The 12,277-nt window shown below is 36.1% G+C and overlaps 1 protein-coding gene across 1 annotated transcript; it reads right to left on the bottom strand.

Moving 5' to 3' along the window:
* Window positions 1–3,113: 3,113 nt before the first annotated feature.
* Window positions 3,114–7,759, bottom strand: LOC148195291 (uncharacterized). Its single transcript, XM_088095151.1, has 2 exons — window positions 7,438–7,759; window positions 3,114–3,301 (listed from the first exon to the last, which is right to left on the bottom strand). The coding sequence occupies exons 1-2, from the start codon at window positions 7,757–7,759 to the stop codon at window positions 3,114–3,116; spliced, it is 510 nt and encodes a 169-aa protein (XP_087951277.1).
* Window positions 7,760–12,277: the final 4,518 nt, after the last annotated feature.

Below are 12,277 nucleotides of genomic sequence, written 5' to 3'. Positions count from 1 at the left end.
AAGTGAATTTTTCAGTGTCATTTTTAAAAGCATTCTATCAAATTAATCACGATAAAAACCATGCAACTGAACTAAAATTATATCTAAATCATACACACTAATTTTCACAAAAATAAAAAAAATATAAAAAAAATCAGTAGCCCCTTTTTAATCATAAAAAAAATATCCAAATGCATTAGGATCTAATTCACCACCCAAAACTTTCAAACTTATTACCAACTTCACAAGAACTATATAATACTATAAAACTACTTTCACATAGTCAATTAACAAAATTCTGCACCAACTTCACGTGATATATATAATATTAGAACACTACTTTCACACACACACATATATACATATATATATATATACATATATATATATATACATATATATATATATACATATATATATATATACATATATATATATATACATATATATATATATACATATATATATATATACATATATATATATATACATATATATATATATATATATATATATATATATATGGGTTTGCTAACGCGCGTACGCCTGTTTTTCAGTTGGTACATTTTAGCAATGTGTACCGAATTTTAGTAGACAAAAATACCCTTATATATCATGTATTCTAAGTTTTAAGGTTAAGGGTATTGTAATAATTTTCATTCTCAAAACTTAAAAAAAAAAAAAAGAGAAACCCTCCAAACCCTTACTCACCTCTCTCATTCCTCTCTTTCATCTTTCTCACTCCAATCTTTTCTCTGTCATCCCTACTGTAGCCTCAATTGAAAAAGTAAAAAACACTTGCCGTTAAACAATCTTACAAAAAAATTTTATAATGAGTTTTCATCTTATAATTTTTGTCTTATCTAATTTTATCCAATTTTCACAAGCATAAAGGAATTGGTAATTGACCTGGAAAAAATCAGAAATACTCGCAGTTAAACAATTTCTTACAAAAAATAATTTTATAATGAGTTTTTATTTTATAATTTTTGTCTTTATCTAATTTTATCTAATTTTCACAAGCATAATGACATCAAAGGAATTGGTAATTGGCCTGGAAAAAATCAGAAACACTCGTTGTTAAACAATTTCTTACAAAAAATGACTTTATAATGAGTTTTCATTTTTTAATTTTTGTCGTATATAATTTTATCTAATTTTCACAAGCATAATGACATCCAAAAGAATTGGTAATTGGTCTGGAGAGTTTTTTTAGAGATGTTGATTCAACATATACAGATGATGAAATTAGAGAGGTTAGTCAAGATGGTAAAATTGAAGAGATCTTGAATGAACCTTTGCCCTGAAGGTGAATATGTCAATGACTCAACTCTTTACAAGGACAAATTGTTTAAAGCCAAGTGTTTCTGATTTCTTCAATTGGAGCTACAGTAGGGATGACAGAGAAAATGTTAGAGTAAAAGAGATGGAAGAGAAAGGATTGAGAGGAATGAGATAGGTGAGTAAGGGTTTGGGGGTTTCTTTTTTTTTTTTAAGTTTTGAGAATGAAAATTATTAAAATATATATATAATACTATATCGCTATTTTCAACTAGCCAATTATCCAAAAATTCTACAGCCATTAGAAGAAATTATTCTACCCAAAAACATGCGTTAGCTTCACAAATGGAAAACAGCGTCAGATTTATTTTCAGAATAAAACCATACACCAAAAAAATTGGATCCAGCATCCATCTCAACAAAGAACAAGCAACAGTTTTCCTTTAAAATAAATCCAAAACAAGGATCTTAGTGGAAAAAAAATTAAGTTCATGACACTAGTATCAGCCATATGCACCCAATTGTTTTTGAACAAAAGTTTAATGGCTTAACGAAATATAATTATAATGCACAGCATAGAATACAATAGGTATGACAGCAATACCGCATGAAATACTTATCCAATGAAAAGAAAACTGAATGGGATTAAAGGCACCAAATCCCCGGTAGTTCTACTCTCCATACATCGTTTTCACCACCACATCCTCAATTCCCCGATAGCTCAACAAAACATGAAAACCTAAAACCCCCAACCCAAAACAAAACAAAAACAAATTCAATAAAAACACATGGCGTCTTCAGTAAAGTTAACACCAACTACTAGGAAATTCTCAGACCTAGGAGAAAACAAAACAGAATCAGAAATAAACATTGAACAAACCAATCCTAACACCCCCTCCCCCGAAAACAGAAATTGCTATTACATCCTTAGAAACCAGAAAGGGAATGATAATCAAAAGAAAACAGTGAATACCATAGAGAAAGAAAAACAAAATCATAAACTGTGGTAGCAACAAAAACCCTTAAGCTGCATAATTAACTCACATGAGCAGAAAAACACCAACGTTTGTCAAAAAAGTGCAAACTTTAGCACATCCGTGTGCACCCATAAGCTTCCCCAACTTACCGAGAATGAGAACACAGCCCACCAAACGAGAGCGAGAGAAACCGCGCGCGGGAGAGGAGTTGTTGACGCGTTGTGGTGAGCTGTCGGTGGTGAGTCACCAGAGGTCTTTGTTGCGGCAAGAGATGGGGAGATGTTGATGCGTGGGATGAGAGATTGGAACAAATCTGTCGAAGGGGAGGGAGAGAAATTGCTAAGTGGAGGGATGATACTGTGTAGCATAAATTAAAAGATAAATCTAAGTCTAAAATTACCATACTTAACCATTTAATTAAGTCGGTTGAAAATTCAATAGATGTAAAATATATTTGAAATATAAATTTACATCTGTTATTGACTTAAAAGAGTTAAATTTAAGTTTCTTATTTATAAAAGTGCTACTGCACATCTTTTAAGTCTGTTTTTTTTAAATAGATTTAAATTGACAGACTTAAAAGGTCTATATTGTATTAGTGATCTTGAAGCATTTTGGCGCCTACGAGAGGATGAGTATTTCACAACCAATAAGCCCTATAGTGACTTTAAGGAACATGACATTCAACATCCTGACAGAAGAATCGAAGAATCAATCCAGTTAGTTGGAGATGATAAAGAACATGCAATGGAAGATGAAGGAAATGCAACGAAGATATGAAAAGGAGCTAATGGCACTCACAGCTGAGGATGCGACCATACACCAACAAAGCACTTGACAATCAGTGCCTCGACCATTAACTAAACCACAAGAACATCAGCCCACTCCAACCAAGCCTAAAGAAGACTCGTGCAGAACTGCCCATGGGGGCAAAACGAGAGCTAGTAGAGAAAACTCGTCCATGCAAACGGTCAACACAACCAATCTACATCCTTTCACACTAGCCATCATGGAGACTCTCAAGCTCTCAGTCTCCCCAACCATCGAGAAGTACGATGGATCAACTGATTCAAACAAGCATTTAAGGATGTTCGTGAATCAAATGGATTTTTACACTATAAGCGTCTTGATGTGGTCTAGAGCTTTTTCTGTCTCCCTCAAAAGAGAAGCTTTGGCGTGGTTCAACTCACTGCCACCCAATTATATAGATAGCTTTTTGGCGATTTGCTCATTGTTCGACACTCATTTCACCGCAAATCGATCACATCACCTTAAAACTCTTTGCCCTGGTGAATCTTAGGCAGAAGAAAGAAGAATCCTTTTGTGCCCTCATGGACCGTTTCAAGAATACCGCACGACAAACAAAAAATCTCAACCACAAGATAGCCCTACACCACATGATAATGGCTCTAAGGCCTAGGCCATTTGCCGACAACCGATGTATGAGGTTATCTAAAACCATGAATGATGCACAACTTAGAGTGGAGTGGTACATGATGCAAGCGAGGAGGAAAGTGGAAGTCGTGCGAGAAAATAAAAGGGTAATCGCATGAAGATACTACACAAAGGTTTAGCCAAGAAGCTTTAACAATGGGGACCTAGTGTGGATGAAGACTTATGAAGTGCATAAGAAGTTGGTACATGGAAAGCTTGTATCCAACTGGGAGGGGCCGTTTAGAATTGTAGAAGACCCTAAGAATGAGGCTTACCAACTAGTGCATGGCGGGAAGACCCATCCCTAACACTTGGAACCTTTCCATTTGAAGTTTTACAATAACTAAAAAATTTACAAACCTCATGTAACTTTCATCTTAATGAATACAATAAAGTATTTTCAGGAAAATGAGTGCAAGTGTGGTCCGGTTAGATATTAACAGGTTAGATATTAACAGGTTGGTGAAGGAAAAGTTTACTTATGTTATTGCTTACCAACAACATGTCAAGTTAGTGAAGGACGAGTTCATTCGTGAAACTCTATCGCTTAATCCAATGAATAAAACGAATCAGTCGGTGATGGATGAGTTCATCCGTGAACCCCTACTAAACAACTATGTCGGTGAAGGGTGAGTTCATTTGTGAACCTCTAATGCACCATTAGGTCGATGAAGGATCAATTCATCTGTTAAACCTTGCCACATCATTAATTTAGTGAAGGATGAGTTCATTCATGAACCCCTGCCGCAACACTAAGTCGATGAAGGATGAGTGCATTTATGAACCTCTGTCACACCATTAAGTTGGTGAAGGATGAGTTCATTAGTGAATTCCTGCCACACTACTAAGTTGATGAAGGATGAGTTCATCCGTGAACCCCTGCCACACCACTAAGTTTGTGAATGATGAAATCATCTGTTAACCCCTATTGCACCACTTAATTGGTGAAGGATGAGCTCACTTGTGAGCCCCTACCGAAGGCATGCCAAGTCAGTGAAGGATGAGTTTATGTAAGTGAACCACTACCTCTTAGTCTAGTGAAGGAAGAACTCACCTAAACGAACTCCTACTGATCGAGTTGTGAGATGACTAAAGTTGTTCAATCGCGACTTAGTGTTATCTGACTCAATATAGTGGGGTGACTTAGACGCAAGCATTGTTAACAAAAAACGAACTTCAATGCTCTCGAAGCTCACTACCTTATTGGTACCTACAACAATCACGCTACCAACCAAATTCTCATCTCGCTCGATTGATCCCAAAATGGGTGAAGCGATTGACAGTGACATCGACGATGAAGAAACATCATTTTCATATCATCGACCATCCCTTAGTGATAACGGTTGATTTCACCGTTATTTGAGAGTAAATTTTAATATCAAATGAACCCTTTTTGACTTAGAAACTTGTTTGTTCTCTTGATTTTGGTTTATTTTAGTAAATAAGAGAGTTGAGATTACACTTTAAGATTTTATCACTAAATTCCCTTGATTTTGTAGGAAATTGGGATGAATTGGAAGAGGAGTTAAGTTGTCAAGAAGTTGGAACTCATAAAGGACAGAAAAAGCACTGGAAGAGAAGGTTGCAGAAGGTCACATCACGCTTGGACGCCCTTTTTATGATCCTCAGCGCTGGAAGCTCGCAGTCACGCCTAGGCGCCCTTTTTGGGGCGTTGAGCGCCATCTTCCCTGTAACGTTTCATGCTTGAGCGCCCTCCATTGGACGTTGAGCGCCACTCCTTCGCAAGCACACCTGGGCGCCCTAAGTAAGGGTGTTGAGCCCCGCCAACATTGGCCTATGGCCCAATTCAACCCTATTTAAGGATTAGCTAGACCTAGAGAGGATATCTCTTGACATAATTAACACAAATTCAAATTTTCTTCAATTCTCTAGAGGCAGAAGTGGATGCGAAAGCTCTCCTCTTCAATTTTTAGGGTTTTGCTATCTTTTTCATTCCATTGTTCATCTAGTTTCTCCATCACGATGGGGAGCTAAACATTCTTTGTTGTTGGGGGATGATGTAACCTTGTGAACTCTCATGTATTTGAATTTATTCTTATTTATTTATGCTTCTTTCATTAATTGTTAGAGTTATTCTTCTTTACTCAATGCTTGTTATGTTTAACTCATTCATGGCAATGATTATTAGTTTTCGTGATATGGACACATATGGGGAAACCTAGATCTGAAGAATTGCTCTCAAAAGTAGTATTGCCTAGACATAGGGATATGAGTTTTGGTTATCTTAAGCTTCTGTGCGTATGTAATGCAAAATTAATTGCTAGGTGATAACGGTTTAAAATACTGTTATCTGTGATGTAATTTTGATACTAAATGCAACCTTTTTGACTTAGAAACTTGCTTTAACTCATGTTTGTGCTTTAGTTTTGTGAATAAGAGAGTCGAGGTTATACTTGATGATTTTATCACTAAATTCCCTTGATTTTGTACGCTATTGGAATGATTTGAAGGAAGAGTTAAAGTACCAAATAGTTGGAATGCAGAAAAGTCAACCAGAGTGTAGAAAAGTCAACTAGAGTGCAGATATTTACACCAAAGGGCTTTCATTTGACCAAAACCAAACATACTCACAAGCAGGTTTTCATCCCAAGGACTTTTCTTGGCTTGTAACTTGGCTGGGCTAAGAAGAAACATGGTTTTTCAGGAATGCAAAATCCTTGAGTTAAGAGAGATATTTATGAATTTAACAATTACACACAGGTTCTCTTTTCAAGAAGATCTTTTTCTTATTCCCAACCTTTTCCCTTGCAGTGAGCTTTTATTTCTTTTCTTTTGATTTCTCTTTTTCTTTTTCTTTGTGCTTACTGCTTATTTTTCTAGCAACCCCAAACTTGAACATTTATCAATACCTCACAAATATTCTCAACTCAACTGAAGGAAAAGAATTTAAAACAAGGTTTTCAAAACGTGCTTAAGGTTAAAGGTTCAAAGGATGGAACAAACTGTTCTCTTTTTATTTGGAAAAATTCATGAGTAGGCTAAAAAAATTAAGGGATAACAAAAGATGACCTTGATCATATGAAACCTGCAAGAAAGTAGTTCAATCACAGAAAATTTGGGCAAAATCATTCACGCTTTCAAAGTAATAGCAATTATTCACAACAACTCTGAAGCCCAAAACTCACACAAGTAAACTCTCAAGTCCTAGAATTCAGAAAAACATCATGCTCAGTATCTTAATCAAATTTTACCTCAAGCACCTGTTTTACCTGTATATCAGCACACCATGCATCATCTCAACATCAATCAATACACTAGAATATTACAAAGCAATACTCATCACAAAACACATCACAGTTGAATCAAAGCAGTTTAATTCATTCAAGCAAAGTACAATAACAAAACAATTGATTAAAAAGAAAGCAAATAAGAAAACAAAAGATTAAAAAGAAAGGTTTTGAAAGTTGGGTTGCTTCTTAGTAAGCGCTTCTTTAACGTCACTAGCTTGACCCAATAAGCTCATGTCACATCTTTAATCTTGGTGTCATCTTTTCCTTCTCCACACCAATTGATCTTCAGCAGCTTCCTGTTCACCTTTTTAGTTCTCCTTTAAATTGGAGATTCAATCTCTATCAGTCCATCAGCTCCGAGTTCTTTCACAACCCAAAGCTTTTTGTTGAATCTCACTAGTATCTCGGTCTCAGCTCTTCATGTTTCTCTAGTGAGTCTAGATGAACACATGTTCCTTTGCTGTCTTTTTCTTCTTCCTTAACTTGTGATAGAAAACATTTTTTACCTTTTTTACCTGGTTTAACAGCTTTTGTACTAGTCCCGGGTGCATCCTCACATGCAGCTTTGAGACTAGTCCTCTTTATTCGAACCGGTTGCTCAGCATTGAAGACATTGAAAGTCATCTCCTCTTCTTGGTCTTTAAGAGCTATAGTTCCATCATCAACATTGATGATTACCTTGGTCGTCTTCATGAATGGCCTTCCAAGAATAATAGGGATTTCCAAATCTTCCCTCATCTCCATAACAACAAAGTCCACCAGGAATTTAAGGTTGTCAGTTTTAACTATCACATCCTTCACCACACCATAAGGCCTTTTGGTGGATCCATCTGCCATGCATAAAGTCATCCTTGTAGGCTTGACTTCAAAACTTCCAATCTTTTCAAGTACAGACAAGGGCATCAAATTGATACTAGACCCTAAATCAATTAGGGCTTTCCCTATTTTGTGCCTCCCAATAGTGCAAGGAATAGTGAAACTTCCTGGATCTTTATCCTTTGGAGGAAGTGCCTTCTGCAAGATCACACTGCAATCACCTTGTATCTCAATAGAGTCCTCCTCTAAATATTTCTTTCTTTTGAGGAGTTTCTTCAAAAACTTAGCATATTCAGGGATTTATTGTAATGCTTCAGTCACAGGAAATTTTATTCCCAATTTTTTGAAGATTTCATCAAAACACTCTAATTGCATATTTTTTTCTTTTTTGAACACTCCTCATGGTAAGAAAGAATTTTCTTATTTTTTTTCTCTCAACCTCTTCTTTCTCTTTTCTCTCTTTTTCCACAATCCTCTCTTTTTCTTTTCTCTCAATCTCACTTTCTCTCTCTTCTTTTTGAATTTTTTCTTTTTCTTTTTCCTCAATCTCACTTTTTCTCTCTTTTTTTTCTTCTCTCTCTTTCATCTCAACTTTTTCTTTTCTCTCTTTTTCTCTCTCTTTTTTTCTCTCATCATTCATGCTTAAAATAGCTTTGCAGTCTTTCTTGGGGTTAACTTCAGTATTATCCCCAAAACTTCTGATAAGCATCTCCTCCAACTTCTTGGCCATTTGACCAACCTGCATCTCCAGGTTCCTTATAGCAGCTTCATTGCTTTTTTGAGTTGAAAGACTTGCATGCATGAATTATTGGAGGGTTTCTTAAATTGTTGGGTTGAAATTGGTTACCCATGTAATTAACTTCTTCATTTAGATTCTCGGGCACAACACATTGACCATTAATATGATCACCACCACATAGTTCACAGAGTTGCTGGTGAACTTGTAAAACATTATGGCATTCCTTTTGTGGCTGAGAAAGCTTCTTTGTTCAGACTTCAAGTTGTTGAGTGATGATCTTATTTTGAGCAAGCAAGGCATCATAAGACTGTAGTTGTAAAACTCCCTTAGGTTGTGATGAAGTTCTTCTTTCATTGTGCATCTCATTATCATTAGTAGCCATGTTGTCAATTTATTCATAAGCTTCCTCTAGAGTCTTGCATTTGATATTGCCTCCAGTTGAGGCATCCAACATCAATTTGGTTTGTGAACAAAGACCTCCAAGGAAAAGAATGACTACTATTACTTCATCAAAACCATGAGTAGGTGTCTTTCTTAGCAAGCTTTTTTATCTATACCATGCTTGCCCTAATGATTCTTCCATGCCTTGATTGAAAGAGGATATTTCTTGCTTCCCTTTGTTGGTCTTTGACCGTGGGAAGTATTTATTCAAGAACTTAGCTACCACAACTTCCCACTAAGTAAAGTTGTTTTCAGGAAAAGGGTTTAGCCACAATTTAGCGTTGCCTCCCTGTGAGAAAGGAAACAAGCCTAATCTAATAGCATCATCTGGCACTCTATTCAGCTTCACAGTGTTGCAGGTCGCATTAAAGGTGGTAAGATGCTCATATGGACTTTCATGTGACAGTCCATTGAACTGGTTGCTCTTCACAAGATGGATCAACGTAGGCTTCATCTCCATATTCGCGGCATTGACCCTTGGCTTTGCAATGCTGTTAAAATACTGAGCGCCAACCACAGTTGCATAATTTGCCAAAGTACGTTTGTCTGGCTGTCCATTATTGTTGTCCATGATTTTCTGATCTGGTTGTGAGAGGATCTCTCTGGAACAAGGTTCTTAGATAACCTGCTCCTCCTGCTAGTCTCAAGTCCTTCAAGAAGAGGTTCAGAACTTTTGCTGCTTCGAGTCCTTATTGTATCCTACATAAACTAAAAACAAAACCCTAGAAAAAATTGTTAGCACAAAAATAAAAATAAAAATAAAAGATACGAAAATAAAATAGAATAGAATAAAATAAAATCAAATAAAATCAAATCAAATGAAATAAAGTAAAATAGAATAAAGCCAAAATTAATTAAGAATCACAAATATAGAATAGTTTAAACCGTGAGTCCCCGGCAACGACACCAAAAACTTGTTGATGGATTGACAAGTGTACCGAATCGCACATGTAATATAAAATGGTAAGACCAAGTATCGTATCCCTGAAGACTATCGGTACTAGACAGTTGTGTGATAACTCAATTAATTAAGACTTTTAGAAAACAAGATCATTGATTTGGGATGCGAAAACAGAAAATTAAATATGAATGCAATTGATCAATAACAGAGAAAACAACGATGAACGAAGGTTGTTTATAAAATGAGATGATTATGTTGTTAGGGTTTGATTTCACCAAGTTTACTCTCATGTATATAAGAATTCTTCTTTTTTACATTAATGTTAACGTCACTCACTAAATTACTTAGAACTCGATCCCTCAGCGCAATAAGCCTGCCTTAATTCCTAGTTCGTGCAATTCCTAGCGTTCCTAGAAAATTAAGTCTTAAGATCAAGAGCTTAAAACGACCAAGTACTAATACCCTCATCCCTGAGAAATATTACCCTTGAAAGAATTCATCAAGAACCTGAATTGTAAGGAACCTCCCGATACTCATGCAATTCATAAATCATGCTACTAAATGAGTTAAAATAGAGCAAGCATTGGAATAGATGAATTCCCTAACAATTAATGAAAAAGCATATAAATTAAGCATCAAGTCAAATACATGAGAGTTTACAAGGTTACATCATTCCCTAACAACAAATAGAGTTTAGTTCCCCATAGACATGGAGAAACTAGACGAATAATGGAAAAGCATGAGATAGAAGAACCCTAAAAGTAGAGGATGAACGCTCCCGCATCCAAATCCGCCTTCAGAGAATGGAAGAGTGTGTTGTTGTGCTGCTCCAGCCAGAGATACAAAACCTAGAGCGCTTGGGTCTTTTAAATAGAGTCGAAAAAGAGTTGAAACAGGGCCCGGTCCAAAAGAGTCGAAACAGAGTAAAAACTGGGCCGGATCTGCGACGCACGACGCTCGGGCGCCCCCATTTAAGGCGTCCGGGCGGTGGACCGTCCTCATGTAGGGCTTGAGCCTTCAATTGGACGCCCAGGCTTCGGTGTCCGCCGCTCAGGCGACCTAGGAGGGCGCCCGGGCGGTGGACGTCAATTTTTTGCGCTTAAGCCTCCATGCAGGGCGCCCAAGCTTCGTGTGATTCCCCCTTCTGGTGCTTTTGCAAGCCTTTCTTAGCTCTATCTCCTTAGCACTTCATCCCTGCTTCCTATATTAACTCATTTTCTATCAAAACAAAGGGGATTAGTCATAAAATCATCAAATGCAACCTCAACTCTCTTATTCACACAACTTAATTAAAAAGCATGAGTCCAAGCAAGTTTTTAAGTGGAAAAGGGTGTATTTAGTATCAAAATTACATTACAAATAACGGTATTTTCAACCGTTAACACAACCCTGATCGTGTGCGACAGGAAGAAGAGCGAGGAGCTCTTGGACTTTGAGAGTTGTTTCTCAAAGGGATTATGCAGCAAGAACGTGTGGTTATGTGCGTGCAGGTGTTTTCTTTTCTATATTTGGTTGTGAGTGGAAAAGGTGTTTACATTTGTGAGAGTGTGTTCACTGTAAAACCTTTGGTGTAAATCTCAAATCATTATAGTGAAATATCCTTCAATCTAACGTTGATTGGAAGGGTGACTAGATGTAGTCATTGAGGCTGAACCAGGATAAAAACCTTGTGCTTGTTCTTCTTTCCCTATCCCTTTTACTTTAAACTGCATACGCGTTTACTTACAGTGCAAGAAAGTTTTAAAGATAATTTCAATTTTGCAAAAAAGATTTGAAAAACGTTAGTTTTTATAAATCACTAATTCACCCCCCTCTTGGTGTTGAGAAACAAAGCTCTCTATTTCTAACATTGTTTTTTCTATATTTGATTGTGAGTGGGAAAGGTGTTTACATTTGTGAGAGTGTGTTCACTGTAAAACCTTTGGTGTAAATCTGAAATCATTATAGTGAAATATCCTTCAATCTAAGGTTGATTGGAAGGGTGACTGGATGTAGGCATTGAGGCCGAACTAGAATAAAACCCTTGTGTTTGTTATTCTTTCCCTATCTCTTTTACTTTAAATTACATATGCGTTTACTTACATTGCAAGAAAGTTTTAAAGATCATTCTAAATTTTCAAAAAGATTTGGAAAGTGTTAGTTTTTATAAATCACCAATTCAGCCCCCCTCTTGGTGTTGAGAAACAAGGCTCTTTATTTCCAACACTATGTTCACCAACAACGTGCTTAACCTCATTAGTCGTCTCGTTGAAAAAAAAAATAATTATTTCAACTTATTTTTATCATATACCAAAATGTTATTATATTTAGATATTTTATTCTAAATTTCTAGATTTTGAGTTAGTTTGTACATACATTAGGATTTAATTAGAATAACAGATTACATGAAAAGACAATTATTTATGATTTCAGATAACTTGGATGTGAAAATTATTTGATCATTAAATTTTTATTTTTT

The sequence above is a fragment of the Vigna umbellata genome, chromosome 7 (genome assembly GCF_029865625.1).
Source record: "Vigna umbellata cultivar VRB3 chromosome 7, Vumbellata_1.0, whole genome shotgun sequence".
In the NCBI taxonomy this organism is placed as follows: domain Eukaryota; kingdom Viridiplantae; phylum Streptophyta; class Magnoliopsida; order Fabales; family Fabaceae; genus Vigna; species Vigna umbellata.
The sequence above is the reverse complement of the archived record's forward strand: the minus strand, read 5'-3'. Positions and strand labels throughout refer to the sequence as shown.

Coding starts and splice junctions, on each gene's coding strand:
- LOC148195291 (XM_088095151.1), bottom strand. CDS start 7,759: ATGGCAGATGGATCCACCAAAAGGCCTTATGGTGTGGTGAAGGATGTG. Junction 3,302..7,437: donor TACAAAAGCTGTTAAACCAG/GTAAAAAAGGTA, acceptor TGTTTGAATCAG/TTGATCCATCGTACTTCTCG.